General features: G+C 47.8%; 1 protein-coding gene across 2 annotated transcripts in view; it reads left to right on the plus strand.

The window, feature by feature from the left end:
• The window catches only part of sema5ba (sema domain, seven thrombospondin repeats (type 1 and type 1-like), transmembrane domain (TM) and short cytoplasmic domain, (semaphorin) 5Ba), a 389,619-nt gene that overhangs the window by 341,978 nt on the left and 21,501 nt on the right, over positions 1 to 26,140 (plus strand). For both annotated transcript variants that reach the window (XM_041201518.1, XM_041201519.1), the window contains 5 exons: positions 7,473 to 7,616; positions 10,497 to 10,644; positions 20,419 to 20,644; positions 22,287 to 22,505; positions 24,970 to 25,140. In XM_041201518.1, coding sequence (XP_041057452.1) covers positions 7,473 to 7,616; positions 10,497 to 10,644; positions 20,419 to 20,644; positions 22,287 to 22,505; positions 24,970 to 25,140 — 908 coding nt within the window. The remainder of the gene's footprint in view (positions 1 to 7,472; positions 7,617 to 10,496; positions 10,645 to 20,418; positions 20,645 to 22,286; positions 22,506 to 24,969; positions 25,141 to 26,140) is intronic.

Raw genomic sequence — 26,140 nt, forward strand, 5'->3', positions numbered from 1 at the left:
GCTTCACCCCACCCCCCCCCCCCCCCCCCCCCCCCCCCCCCCCCCACCACCCCCCACCCCCCCCCCCCCCGCCATATTCACTCGATAGGTTCAGAGCTCTAAGGACCCCATCCTACTGCTACGCCCTTCCCGCAGGCAAGGGCACTATCTCTCCCTCTTCAATACTCACAAGGGCATCTGGCTCCACTGCTCCACCCACAGGCCAGGTGCTGATCTGCAAGTGAAGAACTCCCTGAAGCCAGGGCTCAGTCTGCCTTATTACACTGTTTGAATCGGTGGCCCCGGGGGCAGCCCTCTCGGTGCTGTGTCAGAAGGTTGTGAGTTCCAAATCCAACTCCAGAGACTTGAGTATGTAATCTAAGCTGGTGCTCCCAGTGCACTAGTCACCTTTCAGGGGCCCCATCTGCTCTGTCTAGGTGCACATAAAATATCCTACAGCACTATTTCAAAAGGGATTGGGGCGGAGTACAATATACACCTGGAATTAATTGCTAAGCCAGTTTATCTGGTTATTATCACATTGCTCTCTGTGTGGGATCTTGCTGTGTGCACACTGGCTGTCATGTTTCCTACAGTACAACAGTGTACTGCACTTAAAAAAGATGCTTCGTTGGCTGTAAAGCGCTTGGCACATCCCGGAGTGCTAAATGTTGCCATATAAATGCACTGCTGTTTACGCCCACTGCTGTGTATCTGAGTCATTATTTGCAAATGCAACAGCAACTGAGATGAAAGATTGTCTGGGAATTCCGTCAGTCGCGCTGTGAGATAGTTGGAACGTGATAATTGTCCTATTCTCCCACCTCATGGATCAAGCACTTTGCTGGGGATCAGTTTGGCCAGAAGCTTCAAGACTTGACCCAACAGGTAGAAAACACATTCCTTCTCCATCCCACTCCTTTATTCTGTTAATCTATTTCTGGCACAGAAAGACCTCCTGGCAGCTTAATCTATAAATCATGTGCAGGGAGGCAGAATGAATTTACCTATATCTAAAATCTTCTCTTTGATTAATATGGCTTATGGGAAGGAAGCTGGTTACATTGAAAAAAGGAGCATTGAACAAATGTGATCATGTGTACAAAGATAACAAACATTCAGAAGGGTTTGAGAGATGGGGTGGGTAAACTGCCCCTCACCCTATAATAGCAAACCTGCTAGAGAAGATACTTGACTTGAGGTCAAATGTCACTTCTACAATTGGGCTGAATTGCTATTTTTTTAAGAAGCCAGGATTGGCACTTTTTTGTTGGGTAAGGGAACTTGTTTTTTTTAAATTCATCTATAGGATGTGGGCATCACTGGCTAGACCAGCATTTATTGCCCATCCCAAAGTTGTCCTTGTTCAGACAGCAATTAAGAGTCAGCCATATTGCTGGGGGTCTGAAGTCACATGTACCAGACCAGCTAAGGACACCAGATTTCCTGAAGATAGGTTTTTACAACAATCGGTAACAATTTTGTGGTCATTCCAGATTTTTTTAAAATTGGATTCAAATTTCATCATCTGCTGTGGTGGGATTTGAACCCTGGTCCCTAGAGCATTACCGTGGGTCACTAGTCTAGTGACAATACCATTGTGCCACCATCTCCTTCCCTTGTTTGCTGCAAATGAGCAACAGGATGCTGGAGAGGACTAATCAACCGTGACTCTGGCTGGAGGGATCAAATGGCCTCTTTTGCTCCTCTGACTTTATGTTGGCAGGGCCCTCAATTGTGTTCGTTCTACTTCATGCACTTCGGCTCTCACTCTCTTCTGCTCTCTCCCAGAATCACTCCGCCAGCCTCCGTATTCAACGGGTCATCCTCCGCTATTTCCACGGTGTCTGGTATTCAGTTAGATCATGGCGGTACCGCACCTTTGCTCCATATCCCTGAATACCCATCCTCCTCCAGCTACCATGCCCTAACAGGGCTGTGGCAACCATGCACTTCCATTGGATTGGTCCGTGATTTTTTTTTTTGTTGAAAAATATACTTTATTCATAAAATATCTGGAAGAACATTCCAAAACATTTCAAAATCACCATCACAAAAAGTACAATCAGATTCAACTTTTACACATGGATCACGAGGTGCTTCAATACAATCAATGAACATTACAGTCATTTCAATCTGGTCACTGCAGACAATCAGACAATGGTATTGGAGTTATCAACATACATCATGTTGCACTCTGAGGTGCTTCAATACAATTATAATACAATTAGTATCCAATGCAGACATTCATTGTGAGTCCTGCAGTCTGAAGGGTCTCTACAATTCCCGGCCCCTCGGCGCGCTGTGGCAGAAAGGTCTTAGACAGCGACCCTGGTCCACGATTATGCTTGGCAAAGTACTGCAGTGGTTTGCCATCGCCTTCTGCAGTAAGGCTGACCAGGAAACTCTCCCACTCTTACAGGCTGTCAGCATGGACGCCAGAGCTAACACAAAACCCAACAGTCTCAATTTCGAAAGTTCCAAATGCCCCACATCACCCACAGCTTCTATTGTCGGAGAGAATTTCAGATTCCTGCTGCCAATGGTGTGAAAAAGTGTTTCAGTCCTAAAGCAGCTCTAATTAGCATTTCCCTCCTCCACCACCACTCTTGTTCTGGACTCCTCCACCTTAAGAGATAGTTTTGCTGTGTTGTCATTTTTGAATATATTGATTAAACCACCTTCTAAACTCACGGGCAAAGTTTAGACAATCAGTTGTCACAATTTAGCCATGCGCCTTCCTCAGGTTACCTTGGAAACCCACCTCACAAGGGAAACCTGACACTTGTGCTGTGACAACCTCCTTTTAGGTAGCGCCTTTAATGTAGCACAACGTCCCAGGACACTTCACAGAAGAAATGCAAAAAAAATTTCAGCGAGCCATAGAGGAGGTGTGAAGACAATTGACCGAAAACTTGGTCAAAGACTGACTTGCAGGAGGAAAGAGAGGTAGAGAGATGTAGTAAGGGAATTCCGGAGCTTAAGGCCTTGGGAGCTAAAGGCACAACCACCAATGGTAGGAAAATTTTGCTAAAACTATACAAAGCACTAGTTAGACCACAGCTAGAATACTGTGAACAGCTTTGGTCCCCTTCTCTAAGGAAAGATACACTGGCATTGGAGGCAGTCCAGAGAAGGTTCACTAGGTTGGTCCCAGATATGGAGGGATTTTTTTATGAGGAGAGGTTGAGTAGGTTGGGCCTGTACTCATTGGAGTTTAGAAGAATGAGAGGCGACCTTATTGAAACATATAAGATTCTTAGGGGGTTTGACAGGGTGGATGCTGAGAGGCTGTTTCCCCTTATGGGAGAGTCTAGGACCAGAGGGCATAATCTCAGATTAAGGGGTCACCCATTTAAAACAGAGATGAGGAGGGATTTCTTCTCTCAGAAAGTAGTGGAATTCTTTACCGCAGAGGGCTGTAGAGGCTGGGTCATTAAATATATTCAAGGCTGAGATAGACAGATTTTTAATCAGTGAGGAAATCAAGGGTTTTGGGGAAAAGGCAGGAAAGTGGAGTTGAGGATTATCAGATCAGCAATGATCTCATTGAATGGCGGAACAGAGTCGGTGGGCCGAATGGCCTCCTTCTGCTCCTACGTCTTATGGTCTTATGGTTAAGTGCAAGAAAATGAGGGATGCACGAGAGGCCAGAATTGGAGGAGTATGCAGATCTCAGAGGGTTTGTAGGGTTGGAGGAGATTGCAGGCAGAGAGGGCTGAGGCTATGGAGGAATTTGTAGCATTTTAAAATGGACTTGTTGCCATAACAGGAGCCATTGTGGTTCAACAAGCACGGCTGATGGGTGAACGGAACTTGGTGTGAGTCAGGATGTGGGGAAACAGAGTGTTGCACGCACTCAAGTTTACAGAGGGTGGCCAGAAGAATGTCAACTGGGAAAGCTGGGCAGTTTTGAGTCCCAGGGTCATCACTGGAGACAAGAATACAATACAAACACAAGTGCAAAATAGCCTTATTGATTATCACCAGGCTTCAGCTCAGGAGAAAGAAAAATAAATGCCATATGGCTTTTCAGTCCAAATTGAAATGTTTTTGATCTGCAGCAAGTCAGTCAGAAACACTGTGGTCACCTTGAAGGAAGGCCACACTGTGCATCTGTTGGCGATTACTGAGTTGTGGCTGTTGTTGATCATGTTCCTTTTTAAAAGCAGTAACAAAATAAGTGAAAGAGCTTAAAAAAAATTAATCACTGACACAGGAACCTAAAACCTCCTCGTGCCTAGATTGATCCTTAGCCAAAAACTGTTGTATTTCTTCGCACGAGAGGTTTGATGTCTCTCTCTCTCTCTGCCTCTGTCTCTCTCTATCTCTCTCAGCAGCGCTTTGCATGAAGAAGCTGTCAACCTTCATCCCCGTATCTCCCTGAGATAAGCTTGGCGAAGGCAGAGTGGAGCCTTGCATTGGCAGGGAATGATCTTGCTGGGAAATCTCCCTCTTTAAGTTACCCTGTGAGGTCCTGTTGAGCGACTTGGCTTCGTTTTCAGGACGGTGATTGATAAGCTGTCAGGAGTGCAGGCATCCAGAGGGATTGCGTGAGCAGCTCTCAGCGGGCCTGATAAGGGTTGGTTATCTTCAGGCTTCTGTTTGACGTGTGGAAGCAGGCCTGCGTCCGGCAGTGGGAGACGGTGGAGGCAAATTCGGCTCAGCCGATGCTGCTGATTGTCTGAACGATCTTGCTTTGGAAAACAGCTTGCAAGACCTCAGGCTGCCCCGTAGCTTTGGACTGCAGTCACAGTTGTAATGTAGGAAGCACAGCGGCCAGTTCTGAGCACAGCAAGCTCCCATAAACAGCACTGAGGTAATAGCCAGATCATTATTTTTTTTAGCGATGTTGGTTGAGAGGTAATATTGTCCAGGACATTGGAGAGAACTCCCCTGTTCTCCTTTGAAATGGAGCTGCAGAACCCACCCAAGAGAGCAGATGGAGCCTCAGTTTAACATCTCATTCGGTGGGAGAATTGGCCAAGATTTTTTAAAATCTATTCATGGGAAATGGGTGTCGCTGGCTGGGCCAGCATTTATTGCCCTTCCCTAATTGCCCTTGAGAAGGTGGTGGTGAGCTACCTCCTTGAACCGCTGACCTTGATGTAATGTAGGGACACCCACAGTGCTGTTAGAGAGGGAGTCCCAGGATTTTGACCCAGCGACAGTGAAGGAACGGCCGATATATTTCCAAGTCAGGATGGTGAGTGACTTGGAGGGAAACTTGCAGGCGGTGGTGTTTCCTTGCATCTGCTGCCCTTGTCCTTCTAAGTGGTAGAGGTCGCGGGTTTGGAAGGTGCTGTTGAAGGAACCTTGGTGAGTTGCTGCAGTGCATCTTTTGGATGGTACACACACTGCAGCCACTGTGCGTCAATGGAGGAGGGGGTGAATATTTAAAGGTGGTGGATGTGCTGAAGTCTCTGGAGCAAAACACAGAGGTTTTGCGGAAAGGTTCTATAGCTTCTGTGTTATCGGTCCATTGGCGTGCTTGCTCTGCAGGCTCACAAAGCGCCAGTCTCAGAAGGTGAGCCCCGTGTTTGGCGAGCACAAAGACCTGCATTGAACCCACAGATCAGCTGTACCAAATCTGGCAAGACCTATCCTTGGGGATTTGGTCACATCAACGTGACGCAAAACCCAATATAATCCTAGAACATGCAGCACAGAAGACGCCATTCAGCCCATCGTGTGTGCTGGCTCTTTTTGAAAGTGCCATCCAATTAGTCCCAATGCTGCAACCTTTCCCCATGGCCCTGTAGACATCCCCTTCAAGTACATATCCCATTTCCTTTGGAAAGCTATGATTGAGTCTGCCAGCGCTGCCTTCTCAGGAAGAGTATTCCACACTGGAATAGAGGTGCCCTGGAGCATCCGCTTGAATCTCTTCAGCATGGGACAGAGGGGATAAGGGTGGGTAGTCGGTCCCAGCCCACTATCTACAATTGAGGGCTGTTGGGGAAAGAGAAGGGCAGTGTGTGTCTAATTGCTCAGCTACTTTGAAAGGCTGGGAGAGTCACGATGGGCCACCCCTCCTCCCACTCTGACCAACGTGGGACTCCCCCAGTGCTGGTGAAGCCTGCATCCCGAGAATCATTTTTTTTTTAAGATGTCGCCAATTTCTGAAGGACAGAGGAAAAGATTAGCACAGTGGACAAACTGGAATTCTCCCTCCCCCTCCCGCCCTCCACAGTTTTGAGGTAGGGGGCCAGTTGGTGCCGGTGTGCTCTGTCTGTCACATCAGAAAGGGCTGGGGGGTTGGGGGGGAGGTGGGGGGCGGGCGTGCAGCACTTGGAAGCTGGAAATTGCAGTCACTTTTCACAAGAATAATAAAAAAACAACTCATCTCCTCAATCTTACCCATTCAAATAAAAGAACAGCAGCTAATAGATCGGGCAGTGCAAGTTAAACCTCTCCGCTGCACTATTTCCCCATTTGTAAAACGTGTCTTATTTCAGCAATATTCTTTCATTCTATGATTTCAACCTTCCTTGTCTTTTCTCGATTTTCTTAATATGTAATGTTCAGCGCAATACTGAACTCCTAAACTCCAAATGCACCAATTTACACACTCTCACTGTGTTGCAGGTAGAACTGATCAGACCATCTCATGCTCCAGCCTTTTTCTTCTTAAACAACAGAATCTGTCTCCTTTAACCTTTATTCCTCCCACTCTAACTGCAATTCTGGTCTCTGGCGCATCCCCTGATATCTCCACTCCACCTTTGACAGCTGTGCCTTCAGCTGCACCTCCTGAATTTCTTCCCTAAACCTCTCCACCTCTCTTACTGCTTTTAAGATGGTCCTTAAAGTCTGCCTCTTGGCTCAAGCTCTTGGTCACCTGTGCAGGTATCTCCTTGTGTGCCTCTGTGTCAAATCTTGTTCGATAATCACCAACACCTTGGGAAGTTTTACTACATTCCAGCTGCTATATAAATGCACATTGTTGAAGTTGTTGCAATCTGGTGTCAAAGAATTTCTATCCCCGATTCCTGTCGCTCCCTTTCGGGAGACAGTGATGTAGTGTTACTGTCATTGGACTTGTAAGCTCAAGGGCCAGGCTAATCTTCTGGGGGGATGGGTTCAAATCCCATCATGGCAACTTGTGGAATCTAAATTCAATAATTAAAATCTGGAATTTAAAGCTAGTCTTGGTAATAGTGACCATGACAACAACCATGGTTTACTTTAAAAACCCGTGTGGTTCACCAATGTCCATTAGGGAAGGAAATCTGGTCTGGCCTGCATGTGATTCCAGGCCCACAATAATGTGGTGGATTCTTAACTACCCTCTGAAGCCACTCAGTTCAAGGGCAATTAAGATCAGGCTTGCCAGCGATGCCCACATCCCATGACAGACTAAAGGGATCAAAAGTGATCAACTTTATCCCGCACCCCCCCTTGTAATGCTGTATGTGGTGGGCTTCCTTTCACTGAAGCCACTCAGTCTAATGGCGGTGACTGTTTAATCTTGTGTTGTATTCTGTGTGAAGGAACGGAGGGTGGACACTCTGGGCTCCCTGGGCCCCTTGCAGCACGACATGTGGAATTGGATTTCAGGTTCGTCAGCGTTCCTGCAGTAATCCCACACCCCGCTACGGAGGGAGGGTCTGTGTCGGCCAGAGCAGGGAAGAAAGGTAAGCCTCGTATGTTCCCATCGCCTCTTCCCTCATTGCTGTATTATATTGCTGGAGGAGGGAGGATAGGTGTTCCAGTCAGGCCATGGAGTTAGGCTTATATATTTGTCCTAATTACCCACTTTTTTCCTGTTATTGGATGGATTTCTGCCCCTCGCCTTCTACCCTAGAGGCACTGACGCCTGCCCTTGGCTAAGGAAGAGAGAAAGAAAGAGAAAGAGGTGAAAGAGAGGGAGGTGGGAGAAAGAGGGAGAAGGGGAAAGGTTGGGGGGGGGGGTGGGGAAGAGAGAGAGGGGAGGTTGAAAGGGAGGGGGGAAAGAGAAGGGCGGAAAGAGAGAAGGGGATAGAGAGGGAAGAAAGGGGGGGGAGAGAGGGAAAGAGGGTGAAAGGGGAGAGAGAGAGGGTAGGGGAGGAAGGGGATGAAGGAGGAGGAAAGAGAGAGAGGAGCGGGATAAAGAGAGGAGGGGGATCGAGAGAAGGGGGAAGAGAGAGAGATGGAAAAGGAGGGTAAAAGAGAGAGATAGTAAGAAAAAGGGAAGAGGGGAAAGGAGGGAGAGAGGGGAAGAGGACAAGTGGGATGGAGACAGTAGAGGAGGAAAGGTGGGAGAGAAAGGAGTGGGAAATAGAGAGAGAGAAACAAAATCAATCAGTTGCATTTCTGGTTCCAGTGGTAGCTGTCACCCTCTGCTGCCTTGTGCAAGAGGACATTACTGATATGTGAGCCATGCTGCTGATGACTGGCAGGCTTCCCAACTCGAGAGCATTGAGAATTCAGACCATCCCTAACCCAGGCTGCAGTGGTCAAATGGCTACCAAGGTCTATTCTGCATTTAAGCCCTTCTCTAACCCAGGGCGCATGGAGCTGTGTGAATGAGTTGCTCTCAAGCAAGGCGGTGTTTGGGTGGGCACCAATTTATGTAAGGAGAAATTGACCAGGGGCCCTTCTCCTGATCACCCTGAACGATCATTGCTGCGAGCAGTGGGCAAAGAGAGGACCCCTGCTCACCTGGTAGTGCCCCTGTCATGGCTTCGATGTGACTGGGTGACTGCTGTTTGTGGGGCTGATACAGTGAGGAGGAGTCAATAACTTCAGGAAGGAAAGAAAAAGAGAAAACCAATAAGGAAATTACCCAAAGAAAAGGAAGACTTGCATGAACACAGCATCTTTCACAGCCTCAGGGTTTCCCAAAGCGCTTTGCAACCAGTAAAAAACACCTTTGAAGAATACCTTTGTATTTCGTCATGCAAAAGACCCCCCCACCCAACCCCCCAACTGCCCCCAGCACCTTCCCATGGGCTTCACCTGGATGGTTGACCAATCTTGGAGAATCCCAGGGTCCTGCTCTTCTTGAAAAGCCACCAGCGCAACAGGGACGGAGCGAAGATTAAGAACTGGAAATGCTCAGCAGGTCAGGCAGCATCTATGGAGAGGGAGAAGCAGAGTTAATGGTTCAGATTGCTGAGCCAGCCACTGCTGCTGCTGCATCCTGAGATCCACACTGACCTCCAAGCACCGCCCGCCGCACACTCGCTCGCTCCCGACCTCTCCCTTTGGCAGCCCCGACTCACTCTGTCTCAAAGCCCCCCTCGTCCGCAGCCCCATTTCACCATTCGCTTCTCCCGGCACTTTAACAAAAAGCGCTCTCTTCTGTCAGGCGTCAAGGAACCTCAAACCTTCAACAACAAAGGCTGGTCGGCCTGGAGGGTCAACCCTGTTTCTCCCTCCGCTTAAGCTGCCAGATGGGTCTCAGTATTTCCAGCGTTTTCTGTTTTTATTTCGGATTTCCAGCATCTGCAGTGCTTTGCGTTTCCAAGGGTGGAGCCAAGAGCCGCCTGGCTGGCCTTAAAACACTCAGCCCATTGCTGCTAACCTGACCAGGTGTGAATGGCGCATTAGGTAGGATACAGAGAGCCCGGGAAGGCTGTGGGACCAGGAAACATGTAAAATGGCAGCTCTCGGAGCTGGCGATGTGGATTGTTTACCACTACGTCCGCACCGAGCGGCCGCAAAATGGCAACGGAAGCAGCAAAGCGAAAAGCAAAATACTGCAGATGCTGGAAACCTGAAATAAAACGGTGGAAATGCTCAGCAGGTCAAGCAGCAGCTGCGGAGAGAGTGAGAGAGAGAGAAAGAAGCTTTAATCTCGCAGATCGATGAGCCTTCGTCACGAACGGCCGTCGACCAAAAGCATTAATTCCATTTTCTGCTCTCCACAGAGGCTGCCTGATCCACTGAGGGGTTTCCGGCATGTTCTGTTTTCACTTCAAGATTTCCCAGCGTCCGCAGCATTTGCTGCAACATTTGATTGGATGATTGGACGAGTACCTTCAATCCTCTGTACCTTGGCTATGATACTATTCTTCACCTGATGGCGACGATGAGCATGGTCCTCTGGCTGATGCCCAGTGAAGACTCATTATTTCTTTTCTAATTCATTCTCAGGATTGAGCGTCACTGGCAGGGCCAGCGTTTGTTGCCCACCCCCTTATAATGGCCCTTGAGAAGGTGGTGGTGAGCTGCCTTCTGGAACCGCTGCAGCCCTTGACATCTAGGCACGCTCGCAGTGCTGTTAGGGAGCGTGTTCCAGATTGGGACCCAGTGACCGTGAAGGAACAGCTTTTTCACGACCAAGTTGGGATGGCATAATCTGGAGGGGAACTTGGAGGTGATGCTGTTCCCATGCGTCTGCTGCCCTTGTTCTCCCAAGTGGCAGATTTGGGAGATGAGGTTGGTGAAGACTCGGGGAGTTGCTATTATTTACCCAGTAGCACATCGAGCAAGCGCGTGTTCCCACTGAACCACGTGAAAGACCGAGGTTATCACATCTTGTCTGCGGTCCGGTAATTGACCTTGGTTAAAGCTGGCTCCTTTCGTTTCAGGTTTTGCAATGAGAACGCCGCTTGCCCACTACCCATGTTCTGGTCTAGTTGGGGCCCGTGGACTAGATGCAGTGCTGACTGTGGTGGAGGGATGCACTCACGACAGAGAAGCTGCGAAAATGGCAATACCTGTCCAGGTTGTACTGTGGTATGTGTAAATGTTGTCATCCATAGGAAGCCAGTAGAAAGTATCTAATCTGTTAGTATTGAGAATACCCTCCCTCCCACCCCCCCACCCCCCCACCCCTCCAACCATCTCTGATTTGTTGGAGCTGGTGGTTAAATTCCAAAATGTGGTGATCGTCACTACTCAGGTCTTCAAACCCCAAACAGCGAGCTAGGTGTACAGAATACTCACCAAGAAAATAGACCATGAGACACAGAAAGATAGACTTGCATTTATAGGGCGTCTCTTGTGAGCTTGGGACATTCCAAAGCTCCTCGCGGCTAAAGACATGCCTTGGAAGTGTAGTCACGGATGTTGGGGGTGGGTGGGGAATCGGTGGCATCGTGGTGATGTCACTGGACTAGTCATCCAGAGGCCCAGGCTAATCCTCTGGCCCCATGGCTGCTGGTGGAATTTAAATTCAATTAATAAATCTGGAATTGAAAGCTTGTCTCAGTTGTGGTAACCATGAAACCGTTGTCGATTGTTGTAAAAACCCATCTGTTTCGCTAATGTCCTTTAGGGAAGGAAATCTGTCGGCCTTACCTGGTCTGGCCTATATGTGACTCCAGACCCACAGCAATGTGGATGACTCTTAACTGCCCCCCCCCCCGAAATGACCGAGCAACCAACCCCATTCAAGGGCAATTAGGGATGGGCAACAAATGCTGGCCTTGCCAGTGACACCCACATCCCATCTTAGAATATTTAAAAAAATGCTCAGTGAACAACCTGGGTGTGTGTGCAGGAATCTTGTAGATTTGGAAATATTCAGTAAAGTTTTTCTTTTCTTTCCCCCTCTTGTGCTTTCTTTCTCTCTCTTTCTCTTTTTTAAAGTGCTTTCATGGGATGCGAGCATTGCTGGCTGGGCCAGCATTTATATTGCCCATTCCTAACTGCCCTTGAGAAGGTGGTGGTGAGCTGCCTTCTCGAGCCGCCGCAGTCCCGTGTGGTGTAGGTACACCCACAGCGCTGTTAGGGAGGGAGTTCCAGGATTTTGACCCAGTGACAGTGAAGGGACAGCCGATATATTTCCAAGTCGGGACGGTGAGTGGCTCAGAGGGGAACTTGCAGGTGGTGGTGTTCCCATGCGTCTGCTGCCCTTGTCCTTCTGGGTGGTAGTGGTCGCAGGTTTGGAAGGTGCTGTCAATGGCGCATTGGTGAGCTGCTGCAGTGCATGTTGTAGGAAATACGCACACTGCTGTCACTGTGCACCGGTGGTGGAGGGAGTGAATGTTTGTGGATGAGTGTTGTGGGAGCTGCACTCATCCAGGCAAATGGAGCATATTCCACCACAGCCCTGACTTGCGCCTTGTAGATGATGGACAGGCTGTGGGGAGTCAGGAGGTGAGTTAACTTGCCTCAGGATTCCCAGTCTCTGACCTGCTCTTGCAGCCACAGTATTTATATGGCATTATTTCTACCCTTTACTCTCTCTCTCTCTCTTTACCTCTTCCCCTCCTCTCTCTCTTTCTCTCTCTCTCTCTCTCTCTCACTCTTTCTTTCTTCCTTCGTACAGAATTCTGGGTGTAAGCTGGTTCGTAAGCTTTAATGAGCCTGAAAGATTTGTTCATAGATGGGAGAAACTCTCGTGTCATTGCCTTTGGTTCTTGATTGCTTTCCTTGGATAGTGATCTGCACTCCACACAGGCCTCATCTCCCAGCTGAGAGTTCTGCGTGTTGCTTGCCCATTCTTGCATAGATGATCATAGATATCACAGAGCTCCGTCGTCCTTGTTGGCAGCAGACGCTGCCCCTAGTGGCCAGCGTCGTGTTGGGCCAGAACAGAAAAGCTCCGGGTTAGAAATTCCTGCCCCTATTCACTGAAGGTAAAAATGACAGACACTGAGAGAGGTCGGGTCGCTAACCCATGTGGAGACTTCTATATTAAACCCACACATCCTGCTCTGGGAAATCGTTACTATGTTCTGGAAAGAGAAAACAGAAAGAGAAAGGAAATCCTGGCAGAAGTCCAAAATGCATCAGTTATCAAAATATGCTCGGTTGGTGAGCAAAGATTTCTGAGTGGATACAATTTGATACAATGGGGACCCTTTTTTTGGGGATATTATAACCATGGTCTCTGTGAAATCTGTTTTGATTTTTACCCCTTAAGGGAGGCTGGAATTTCTTTGCACACAAATTACCTTTAAGCAGACTTTTAAAAAAAAAATAGATCTAATTCTTGAAATCTTATTTGTAGAGCAGCTTGAATTTTTATTCTGCAAGATTTGCAATCCAACACGGGACAGTTTAGCGCTGAGTTTAAACTGGATGGAAAGAAGTGGTGGGGATGGGGTGGAGGCGAGACATGAAGTATGTTTCGCTCAATGTCAATTTAAGACCTAAATCTTATTAATAAGTCTTGCGTCTGCATGCACTTTGTGTCTGCACAGTTTAACTTCCTGTTCTCATGAGCTTCTTACACTTTTGTCGATTTTTTCCCATAATAATTTTTATGCCCACATTTATAATGGGTTTAACCCATTGGGTTCTTACAGATCATTCAAATTGCTTTCCGGAAATGTTTCATCCACCATCTTTCCCCAGTAATTGAGAAGTCTAATGTCCCAAATAAAATCAAGATTTACAATAGACTTATTTCAGCACGGCATGATGACATTTATCCATTGAATTGCCTTTTGAGTCCTTTACTGCGTTCATTAACATTTTTAATTGGAGACCTCCGCCTTCTCCCAAAAGCCAGGGCTTTGATTTGCTGATTTTTCCCTAGAGTTGTGACTGGGCGAATTAAATTTGGATTGTACAGTTTGTACCGAATTTCCCTGAATGCATCAATATAATTCCATCAGCTGTATAACTGGTCTTAGTTTCTTCCACAATTGCTCTGCATAACCTGCAGCTTCATGTGTAGATGCTTGGTCAGATTGTTTGATGAGACAGTCTGATGCTGCCAGACCTGCTGAGTACTTCCAGCATTTTCAATTTTTATTTCAGATTTCCAGCACCTGCGGTATTTTTGCTTTTGTGCCACTGTTACAAAGCTGCTTTTGATTTCCTACAACTGCAGAGAGACTAATTAAACTGCAGATGTCCCCCTGCTACCCAACTTCAGTGTTTTTAAGTAGGTAGGCTTCGAGCCTTGGAATAAATCATGAAAATCCTCAGGGGTGACTGACCCATGCTGGGTAATATTAGCTGCTGTTCACAGTGCCATTGTTGCAGTTTGGAATCTAGCCCCCACCCCCCGATCTGGATTCAAGTCAGTGTAAATACTGGGAAGTAGTACAAGGCAACTGGTTCCTTAGAATTCCAAATGAGAACCAGGCTAGCATAAAAGGCAGCCCTCCCGATCCCGAAGTTATATCCATTTCTTCCCTTTCTACCAGAAGGCAGATGTCAGCCAACCATGAACTGATTGTTTCACTTCAAATCCATTAGACAATTCAGGAGGAAAGAGAAGGCCGAGGGGGTGACCTGATAGAGGTCTTTAAGATCGCAAAAGGTTTTGATAGGGTAGATGTAGGGGAGGTATTTCCAGGGTGATCAAAACTAGGGGCCATTCTCACGATCCAGTTAAGGACCGTTAACATTTAAAACAAAATCCAAATATCTAATTTTAACCAATGGAACTTCACCTCAAGATTTCACTTTTGTTTTAACAAAGCAAACTTTATTGTATATTAAAAAAATCTTAAACAGAACCGGTAATAGTAACTTAATAATATAGTTTTTAACAATGGGCAGGATTGTCCCAGATTTACACTAGGTGCGGTAGCGGACAGGAAAGATTAGGAGGCTTCTCACATCGTATCGTCCCAATCCCGTCCCGTTAATTATGCATTTCTGGGGAACACGTTGTGTCAATGGTGGGCAGACCCCGATTCTCCCACCACGCCGTCACCTCGCTGCTTCCTCACGCTGGATGCCACATTTAAATTGCAGCCGTGTGCACGCTTCTCGGTGCTTCCAGCCAAGGACTGCTGCAAAGGAGACAGGGCCCCAAAAGGCAAGAAGCCTGCAGTCCCCAGGTTTAGTGATGCGTCCCTCGAGTGCCTTTTGGACGCCGTGGAGGCCCCCCCGTGATGTCCTCTACAAACCCCCCCCCCCCCCCACCCCCAACACCCCCCGTGCTCTGGCTACAGGAGGGGCAGCGACATTACCACTCTGGCTTGCTGGCAATGGCAGTGGTGATCAGTGCCAATGCAGGACAGAAGAGGTTGACCATCCAATGCAGATAGAGGATGAATGATCTCATCTGTGCTGCCAGGGCATGGGAACCATCTCCTCACTCTAAACTCACACACTCACAAAGCCCATCACACATTCACTGGCATCTCACTCACTGCCAGCTCAAGAGACATCACTACTCACTCTCTCACACACACACCCTCACATCTCCATCTGGCCTCATCTCCTCTGGAGGCTGCCTCCTCAGCCCTCACCACCTTGAGGCCACTTGCACAGAACAACATGTGCCCCCACACACGCACATCCTAGGATGCCCTCCTTCCCCAGCACAGCCCTCGCCCTGCAGCCCCTTCTCTTGCCTGAGGCCACTTTTCCCCCTGCCCCAAGCAAGGCCTGGCCCTGCAGCCGTACAAAGCCACCCCCGCCTTGCAGCTGGTCCGGTAGGTAGGGACCTGCCCGTGAGCACCCCCTAAAAGTGAAGTGGTGCTGCCTGCGAAGCCTGGCGCTGATGCCCGCGAGTGCTGCCTGAAGCAAGGTTGGCAAACGCACCTCGAAATCCCGAGGGAATTGCAGCTCGCCAGGTGCACGTCGGCTATGTACAGTTGTGAAACACATTGGCGTGCAATCATGCAGATGTGGGCGGACGATCCAGTGTAGAGGGGGTGATTCCAGCAGCCTGGCCTTATAATGATATGCTGATGTGTTACAGTGAGGCTCCTGATGTCCGATGGCAATGGGAAACGCGGTCCGCCATTGACAGGCTGAGCGGATGATCGCACACTGGTTTCACAGCGTCGTGAAGCTGATTTCTAGCCTTCTCGCTATATTGTCTGCTCCTGCTGCCAAACATGCCTGACACTCTGAGAGAAAAAACATTCTCCTCACCTCTGTCTTAATGGGCGACCCCTTGTTTTTAAATAGTGACCCCTAGTTCTAGATTTACTTCAGTAGGGACCACACAAAAGTATGCCACAGTCCTCTGGAGGCTACCTTTAATTCTCCTCAGACCAGAGGTTGGGACTGTTTGCCTTGGAAAAAAGCAGGCTGAGAGGAAACTTGATAGAGGTATTCAAGATCCTGAGGGGTATGGACAGGGTGAACTAGAGGGCACAGATTCAAAATAATTGGCAAAAGGAGTAAATGTGATGTGAGGAAAAAGTTTTTTTCACCCAGAGGCTGGTTGGAGTCTGGAACAAACTTCCTGAGAGGGTGGTGGAGGCAGGTTCGAGTGAGGTATTCAAAAGGGAATTGGATTGCTGTCTGAAAAGAGAGAATGTGCAAGGTTACGGGGATAAGGCAAAGGAGTGGGACCAGGTGGGGTACTCTATCAGAGAGCCAATCCAGACTTGATGGGCTGAATGGCCTTTCTCTGCACTATACAGATTCCGTGATTCTGTGATTTACCTTCTCTTGACTGTGGAGGTGTCAACCCCTTGTTCTGGTTACTTTACAATACTTCCAAGCTTAATCAATTGATTATTTTGCAACAAGACACTGTGAGGCCCACTGTAGATTCTCCCATTAGCTTCAAACTAGGCAATCTTCCAACTTCTATTCCCCCTCAAGATTCAAACTGAGATTAAGCCTCAGCCGCGTCCCACACAGTGAATGATGATGGTAGTTCTTTACTCTGCTTACAGTGCAGGTCTATCTAGCTATCTTCTCTCAGTGAGCTGCAAACTGCACAAGGTCCAAACTGCAACTAACTCTCCCAGAAAACTCCCAGATAAATTGAAACCACAACGATGTACCTGGGCTGTTCTCAAACTGACCTATAGATTAATTATCATTCATTTTTAATTTCATCTTTGACCTGATGAAGTAACTCAGATTTTACAAGTTACCGTGGTTTCCTGAACGCTTTTAAACTAATTTAGCTCCACTTTCCAGTCTCTGGACTGTGCTTCTTCACGATGATTGCAAACATCATGGCCGGGACCTTCCCACCGAAAGTCAATGGACTTTTGGCTGCCTCTCCAAATTTTCCATCCTGTCTGTGATGTTTCCTGCCATGAGCGGGACCAGAAATTCCCGGCCCATGTCTCCAGTTTCTTAGCTAAGTGAGCCCACCTGATGTTTTACGATCTTACCCTTCCAGCTGTTAACCTCTTAAGGCAAGATGGCCCCAACTCTTCCTGCTCCAAGCTTGCTTCAGTTGCATTTACCCCATTTTCTGCAGTTAAACTTAAATTCCTAAAACCAAAAATTATATCTTAAAATGCAAACAATTAAGTAGATATGTGCACCACCATAAATATACGGTAGTCATTAATAAAACAAGTGGGGAACTGCTTTAGCCCAAAAAATGCCTAGAATGTGGATCTCGCTATCTCAGGGTGTAGCCGAGGTGATTAGGATAAGATGTGTGTAAGAGGAGACTAGATAAATACATGAGGGAGGAAGGATTGAGGGATATATAGATTGGGTGCAGTGGTGTTGTCTCTACCTCTGGGTCAGAAGCTCCAGACTCAAGTCCCCGTCGGGACTTGTTGGCCAGTGAAAGGAGTATTCATGGCCTGGTTCAACAGGCTGGCTACCAACCCACAAACCTTTCCACCACCTCCCCACTATTCCCCAAAGGGGAAGTAAGTGCGTGTGAAGATAACGCTAAAAGAGGAATACTTTGTTTACACAGCACGGAGATTGGAAGGAAGCTCTCAGCTGCTTTCCCTTTCTCCCAATATTTTGTTACAGTGTGTTCAGATCTGAGGATTTGCAAGAAAGCACTCCATTCTCTAGCCTCGGATTCGGGGGGAAAAACACGCATCTCGGATATTTTGAAAGGCGCACGGGGGAATTGGCTGTTCAGAGGAGCAGGGGGGAACGGGCTGAGGAGGGATGTATAAAGCTATGGGCTAGGGTCAGCTAAGTGTCAGCTCTTCTGCATTCTCCACCAGGGCCCATGTAGCACATCTGTTCCGTATTCCCCTTAATTGAGTTGTTATTTTTTCATAAAATATAACCCGTGTCGAATGGTCCGGCCTCTGAACAAGATGCTATGTTTCCAATCTGCTTTATAAGAGTCTCCAAATGCCGTACTGATTGTAATTGAAAGCACATTTTACACCTCCTAATCAAGTTTTCATTTGTATCTGTTTCATATGCTCCATACTGCTAGGTTTCTGAGGAATGAGAAGGGATTATTTTCCTTCCTCAATATGAATATTTAAAAAAAATAATGACAAGGAGTGTTCCTTCATGACGAGAAGATTATACCTAAATGCCCCACATTTTGGGATCTGCTAGAGCAGCAGAAAGTTGGGTTCACTCTTTTTTTTCACACAAAGCTCAGTGGGAATCTGGAACTTTCTCCTGCAAAAGTCTGTGGAAGTTCGGGGGGCAGTTGGAGCTTGCAAGACTGAGATTGGTAGAATATTCGGTTGTGTCAGGGTGACAAGAGATATGGACTGTCACCCACCACCCATAATCGTGAGCTCATTCAGAACTGCGCTACCTGTCCCGTAACTCGCATCAAGTCCCATTCACCCATCACCCTCGCCCTTCACGACCGACCTTGGCCCCCAGTCCGGGAAGGCCTCAATTTTAAAATTTTCATCCTTGCTTCTGAATCCCTTCATGGGCCTTTCCCCTCCTTATCCCTGTGACCTCCTTCAGCTGCACAGTCCTCCGAAGTCCATGTTCTCCTAGCATCTTGTATATGCCCAATTTTCATTGCCCCCACTATTGGCGACCGTGCCTTCAGCTGTCTAGCTCCTGAGCTCTGGAATTCCCTACGCAAACCCCTCCGCCTCTCACTCCTCCCTTAAGATGCTGGTTAAATCCTTTCTCATTGACGAAGCTTTTGCTCAACCGACTTAATATCTCCTCATGTGGCTCGGTGTTTTTTTTTGTTTGTTGGGTCTGATGTCTTCTCAGCTTTCTTATAGGTTTGTTTCTGAGGAATTATCTTCACGATAGTGCATCAAGTCCAGGACTGCCAACTATAGTTTAGTCATGTGATCCCTACTTCGAACCACCCCACCCCCAAACTCCTGCCAGCATGTCCGACCTCACCGTGCACAGTCTTCCCTTAGCCAATCAGAGAGCGAATAGGCTCTTCATTACCTGATTGGATGACTCTTGACTCTCAGAGAAACAGCTTTTTTGCTCCCATATTTCTATAACTATTAAACAAAGATGCTTAGAGAAACTTGAAACAAAAACGCAATGTTACTTATGCTTCTAAGAACTTGGGAACATAGGACTTAGGAGTAGGAATAGGCCATATGGCCCTTCGAACATTCTCCAACATTCATAAGATCATGGCTAATCTGACTGTGGTCTCAAATCCACTTTCCTGTCTGCTCTCCCATAACCCTTAACTCCCCTGTCAACAAAAATATGTCTAACTCAGTCTTAATATATTCAGTTACTCAGCCTCCACTGCTCCCTGGGGAAGAGAACTCTACAGACAATTCCTATGATTCATCTCCTGGGTTTTTTTGCTGGCAGATATGACCTGGAGATTAACCTTTAATTCCTTGAGACTCTGGGGTAAACCTGAAGTGTTGGCAACTCTAAAAAAGACTGATAAACCATTAAACCCCTGATGATGACACCAGGACACAGTTATTGAGTCAAGCCGTCTTCCTGGGAAGGTGGTGGAAGTGAATTCCATAGGAGCATTTGAAATAGAATTGGGTAAATAATTGAAGGGAAAGGACTCGCAGGGCTGAAGGGAAAGAACTGGAGGAATGGGGCTAATTGGCTCTACCAAAGAGGCAACACAGGCAGATTGGGCAGAATGGCCTCTTTCTGTGCTGTACACAATGAGTGATTAGGAGTTTGAATGCACTAGCTGATAGGTGTTGAAGAAGGCCATTCAGCCTATTGAGCCCATGCTGGCTCTCTGTAGATCAGTCAGTCCCATTGCCCCGTTCTATCCCCATAGCCCTGCAGTTTTATTTTCCTCTAGCGCCCATCCAGTTTCCTTTTGAAATCATTCATCGTCTCCGCTTCTACCACCCTCTCAGGTAGCGAGTTCCAGGTAATCGCCACTCGCTGAATGAAAGATATTTTTCTTCATAGTCCGCACCCTATCTCTTGCCCAAAACATTAAATCTGTGTCCCCAAGTCCTTGTACCGTCATGGGAACTCATGGGAACAGCTTTTCTTTGTCTACCTTCTCTAAACCTGTCATAATCTTGTCCACCTCTATCAAATCTCCCTTCCATCTCCTCTGCTCCAAGGAGAACAACCCTAAAGCTTCCCCAACTAACCTTGTAGCTACATTCGCTCATCATTGGAACTATTCTAATATCTATCCTAATATCTCCTCCACACCTTCTCAAGGACTTTCACATCCTCCCTTGGTGACCAGAGTATTTTGGGAATTTGGGGAAGGGGTGGGGTGGGTCTAATTGGATTGATCTATGAAAGGGCTGTCTCAAACTCAGTGAGCCTGCCTGACCCCAAGCTGTAGCTGTTGTATGGTTTGGAACTCTGACCTCTTCCTTAAAAAGAAACACGTGAGTTGTGATGACAGAAAACAAAACAGGGTTTGTTGCCATTGATGTTGTAGAGTTGGCATGATAGCTGAAGTTGCTGACCCTTTGCTGATTTGCCCCATGCCTCATTGCCCCGTTTCCCTGTCCCTCTCTACAGGAGCACAGGGCCTGTAATGTAGATTCCTGCCCAGAGACACGCAGGAACACGCCGTGGACACCCTGGATGCCAGTCAACATCAGTCAGAATGGAGCCCGTCACGAGCACCGGTTCCGCTACACCTGCCGGGCACCATTGGCAGATCCACACGATCTTCAGCTTGGGAAAAAGAGGGTAGATAGCCGCTTCTGCCCCTCAGATGGCACCTCTGCCTGCACCACTGACTGTAAGTTAAGAGAGGGAAGCGGACCCGACATTCCCTGTGGAACCAAGTATCTTTTCATTCGTTCATGGGGTATGGGCGTCATTGGCGAGGCCTGCATTTATAGCCCACCGCTGGTTGCCGGTGGCTCTCCTCGAACTGTGGCAGCCTGTGCGGTGAGCTTGCTGCCCCGCTGTGCTGTTAGACAGGCAGTTCCACAATTTTGACCCAGTTGCAGTGGAGGAATGGCCGATGTTCCCATGGTGTGTGAGTTGGAGGAGAACGTGGTGCTAATGATGAGCCTTTGCTGCCCTTGTCCTTCTACGTGGCGAATGTGGTGCGTTTGGAAGGCACTGGTCGCAGGAGCCTTGTAGACAGTGCACACTTGTGCGTTGATGGTGGAGGGAATGAATGTTTAAGATGGGGCGTTGAGAAAGTGGGCTGCTTATATATGCACCAACATTTATTGTAGTTTAGAACCAAACAAAGCAGGCCAATTCCAGGAATTATTTAATCTCATCCTGAGTAATATCTTGGGTGGTGTTGGGTGGGGGGAGGGGGGTGGTGTTGGGTGTGGGGATAGTGTAATTAATCTGAACGTTCCTGGTGGTAAAGTCAGCTGGAACCCCGCTGTGAACAGTTATCCCACGCGTGTGGAGATATCAGGGTTCAGCCCCCACAGAGGAATAGCCTCGGGGCATTAGGCTCACACACTACGATGGCTACTTGGGTAAGCTAATGGGTGAGGGTTGCACAGTTTACAGGCAAGAGCTTGAGGTTTAGGCAGCGGAGATACAGTTGTGGGTGGGCTAGGAGGGGGGGAGTGGTTGATTACTTTATGTTCCAGGGACCTCAGCAAGGCACTGGGCGTGCTTGTGAATCCCTTCCGCTTGAGCTTTTCCGATACTGCCCTCATCTTTAGGAGGAAGCGGACCCCTTGGTGAACCATAACACACTGAGAAACAACGTAAAAAGTGGAAGGTTTTCAACTGGTGCCCATTGTGAATATAAGGGAACAGTGCATGCCCGTGATTGGGTAATCATCAGTGTCGTCCCAGATAGGTGGGAGGGCCAAGCCCATCCCACGCCGGGGTGCAGGATTCCATTCATTATTTCCAATTGGAGGATGGTAACATAGGGGAGGGGTAATGTTACTGAGTGAGTTATTCAGTGGCCCAGATAAATACTCTGGAGACATGCATTCAAATCCCACTGTGGCAGCAGCAGTTAATCAATGATTCTGGAATAAATGCTAGTCCCATTAATAATCAGGAAACTACCTGATTGTCGTAAAAACCCATCTGGCTCACTAATGCCCTTTCGGGAAGGAAATCGGCCATCCTTACCTGGTCTGGCCTACATGTGACTCCAGACCCACAGCAAAGTGGTTAACTCTTAACTGCCCTCTGAAATGGCCGAGCAAGATCCACTCAGTTCAAAGAAGACGGCTCAACGCCACCTTCTCAAGGGCAGTTAGGGATGGACAATAAATGGTGGCCTTTGCCAGCGATGCTCACGCCTCAAGAATTAATTTAAAAAGAAGGATCACACGCCTAAAGAGTGCTGGGTGATCGGTTGGTGATGCAGCAAACGTTTTGCTCCATAGTGTGACACGCGCTCATGTCTCCCTCGCTCTCTCTCTCTCTCTCTCTCTCTCTCCACACAGCCCTCGTCGATGACCTGTTGAAGTTTGGCCGTCAGTCTCTCCACAGGATCAATGGCGGCTGGTCCCCCTGGCTGCCGTGGTCATCTTGTTCTCGAGAGTGTGAGATGGGCTTCCGGACCAGGAGGCGGAGCTGCACCAACCCTGAGCCCAAGAACGGAGGCCTGCTCTGCTTGGGAGCTGATATTGAGTATGAGGACTGTAACCAGCTGCCCTGCCCAGGTAACAGAAATCATTTGGACTTGGGAGTCACAAGTACAATGTCACACTTTGCAGTTGACACTAAATGGAAGAGTAAGGTTAATATTGAGGAAGAATGTGACAAAATACAGCAAGACTTTACCAAGCTTGAAAAATGGGCATCCAACTGGCAAATGACTTTCAATGTTGATAAGCGTAAGGTTGTGCGTTTTGACAAGAAAGGAAAATTTTCCATACCCCTTGGAAAATTAGATCCTAAATGGTGTTGCGAACCAAAGGGATCTGGGGGTACAAATACACAAATCACTAAAAGTAGCAACACAGTTAAGAAGGTCATTTAAAAAGAAGAAACACAACACTGGGGTTCATTTCTAGAGAGTTAGGGTCATAGAGTCATAGAGGTCTACAGCACAGAAAAAGGCCCTTTGGCCCATCGAATTGAAAGGTGGGGATCTTGCATCCAACTTCATTGTATCAAACCTTTCAGCTGGTGTGCATCGTTCTCGTACCCATGTTGTAAAAATGATATAGAGGCACTGGAGAAGATTTTAAAAAGCTTTACAAGGATGAAGCCAGAACTGAGAAGGTACAAGTATCAGGAATGAGTGAGCAGGTCAAGGCTCTTTTCTCTAGAAGGCTGAGGGGTGATTGACCAAGGACTGTAAGGTGATGCCCATATCCCATAATGAACAAATAAAAGAAAAGATAGAGTAGGTGGAGATGTTTCCACTTCTGAAGCAGACCGTAACTAGGGGCCATCAATGAAAAATAGTCACCAATTAATCCAATGGGGAATTCAGGAAAAACTTCTTTACCCAAAGGATGGTAAAAATGTGGAATACACTGCCACAGGGAGCTCCATTGACTAGCGTAGTTGCATTCAAGAGGAAGCTAGGTAAATGCACAAGGGAGATGGAAATGGAAAGGCATCATTGGCAAGGCTGACATTTATTGGCCATCCATAATTGTCCTTGAGAAGGTGGTAGTGAGCTGCCTCCTTGAACCGCTGCAGTCCGTGTGGTGTAGGTATACCCACAGTGCTGCTAGAGAGGGAGTTCCAGGATTTTGACCCAAACTTAGATACAGGGACAGGAGAGTCTTGGTGCCTTGAGCAACTTTCCTATTTCTGGGATCTTGCTGCACGCAGATTGGCTACTGCATTTGATTACCTAACAACCATGACTGTAACTCAAAGTTATCCTATTGATTGTGAGGGCCTTTGAGAGGCCTTGAAGCTGTAACAAGGTGCTACGCAAATGCAAGTTCTCCCTTCATTTCTTTGTTTTCTTTCTAACCTTCCTTCTCTCAGAGAGCTGACTACTTGTTGAGATTCAAATCCAGAGATTTGCTAGTATCTTGTATCTTGCCCACAAGTTCTTCATTCAGCTGCGAGCTCTGGCTGTGACCATTCAGCTATTCGGCCACATGGGGAAAATAGTTTAAGTCCAAGTCTCACTACACCTGACGTTTGCGATTTAACTGAATAGTGCCTCAGCAATTGGCCTCCGGTGAACTAGGATGGGGGTGGGTGGTAGAAGGGAAACCAACCTGGATTCCTGCTCCCAGTAACCATCCATTCAACTCTTGCTGGAAAGTGTGAGGTTCTGCACAGTGGAATCTCATTAGCTCAAGCATGAAGAATGCTGTCCCCAGGCAGGTATCAGAGGGAGGTGGGTGCCTGACCAACCATGCCCCATATAATATGCACCCTTGAGTAGAGGTCTCTTCAAGGAGGGGAGAAGTTGCAGGGGACAAGAGAGAACTTGCATTTGCATAGTGCCTTTCACCTTCTCAGGACATCCCAAAACGTATTACTGCCAATCAAATGCTTTTGATATTTAGTCATTGTTGTTTTGTGGGAAATACAGCAGCCCACAGCAAGCTCACAAACAGCAGATGACCAGATATTCTATCCTTTTCAGCAATGTGGTTTGAGGGTAAATATTGGCCAGGACAGCAGGGAGAGCTCTCTTGCTCTTCTTCAGAACATTGGCCTTAGAGAGCACCTGAGAGAGCAGACAGGTCTCCATTTTAACAACTCATCCAATAAAGAGCAGCTCTGACAGTGCAGCACTCCCACAGTACCGCACTGTGTCAACCTAGATTCTTGGGCTCAAATCTTTGGATCGAGGCTATGAACCCGTCACCTTCAAGAGCCACCAACTGAGGCACAGGGTTAGAAGCAAAATACTGCGGATGCTGGAAATCTGAAACAAAACCAGAAAATGCTGGAAAAACTCAGCAGGCCCTACAGCATCTGTGGAGAGAGAACCAGAATTAATGTTTTGAGCCCATATAACCCTTCAGGGCTCTGAAGAAGGGTCATAAGGACTTGGAATGTTAACCCTGTTTCTCTCTCCATAGATGCTGCCGGAGCTGCTGAGTTTTTCCAGCATTTTCTGGTTTTGTCTGAGGCACAGGGTTTACAGGTTTGTGCACCTGGACTAATTTTCAACTCTGTTCTTTCTCGCGACGGTGTTTTCAGTTAAGGGAGCTTGGTCCTGTTGGTCTCCCTGGTCCCTGTGCTCGGCCACGTGTGGAGGTGGACACTACCAGCGTACACGGACCTGCACCAACCCAGTGCCGGCTAACAGCGGGGACATCTGTATCGGGCTGCACACGGAGGAAGCTCTTTGCAACACTCAGGCCTGTGAAGGTACGCCGTTTATTCTGTCTCGCTTAGGCAGGAGAGCCTGAAGACATGTTGTTGTCTGTTGACAGTATTGAGAGGCTCAACTCTATTCCCTGCTCCCAAAGAATGTTAGAGAATTGCTTCCGTTGGTCTGAGAGGTTCCAGCTTCTTTGGGGTGAGGGGGCAGTACAGATATGGGGGCATCAGCAGCAAGGCCCGCATTTGCTGCCCTTGTGAAGGTGGTGGTTGGTTGTCTTCCCGAAGCGTTGCAGTCCGTCTGGTGAAGATGTTCCCTCAGCGATGTTAGGAAGGAAACTCCAGGATTCTCACCCAGTGACCATTAAGGAATATATGCACCAGGTCAGGGCGATTTGTGACTTGGAGGGCAACTTGGAGGTGGCGGTGCTGCCATGCGCCTGCCCCACTTGTCATTTGGAGGCAGGGGGGGCGGTTTTGGAAGATGCCGTCAAAGAAAAGCAAGTAGCGCGCAGTGGTCTTCTGCTGACTTACAGAGTCTGGGGAAGAGATCACAGCAATCGTAATGCACACGGGCTGCCTCAGCATGTCCCAGAGCAGATCCAGTTAAGGAAGGCCAATCAGCTCTTATTTTGTCCTAACAAAGCTTTGCATTGCACAATCCCACACAAACTAGGTCATCCCTAAAAAAATTCCCCACGGATGGGGAGTACAGCAAAAATAACTGGCCCAATCAAACCACACACATTAAGTAAAATAAGGATGTCCATCTCATTCTCGATGAAGCGCCAGTCACGGGAGGCTCGAAGGGATACAGTGACGGCTGAGTGATTGTGTTCCAGGGTTACCTCGGTGAGAATGAAGAGGGAGAGGGCCTTTCAGCTCAGTTTGGTTCATTACTGGAAAGGATTTACAGTCTCCTCGTTACAGCATCCTAAATGAGTTTTTTTATTCCCCACTGCTTCTGTCGGAACCCCATGGTTGGTGTGTTATAGTTCACTTCGGGAGCCTGAGTTGCTGTAGCAACAAGCACTTTTACACGCATGCT

This window comes from Carcharodon carcharias, chromosome 12, assembly GCF_017639515.1.
Source record: "Carcharodon carcharias isolate sCarCar2 chromosome 12, sCarCar2.pri, whole genome shotgun sequence".
Taxonomy (NCBI): domain Eukaryota; kingdom Metazoa; phylum Chordata; class Chondrichthyes; order Lamniformes; family Lamnidae; genus Carcharodon; species Carcharodon carcharias.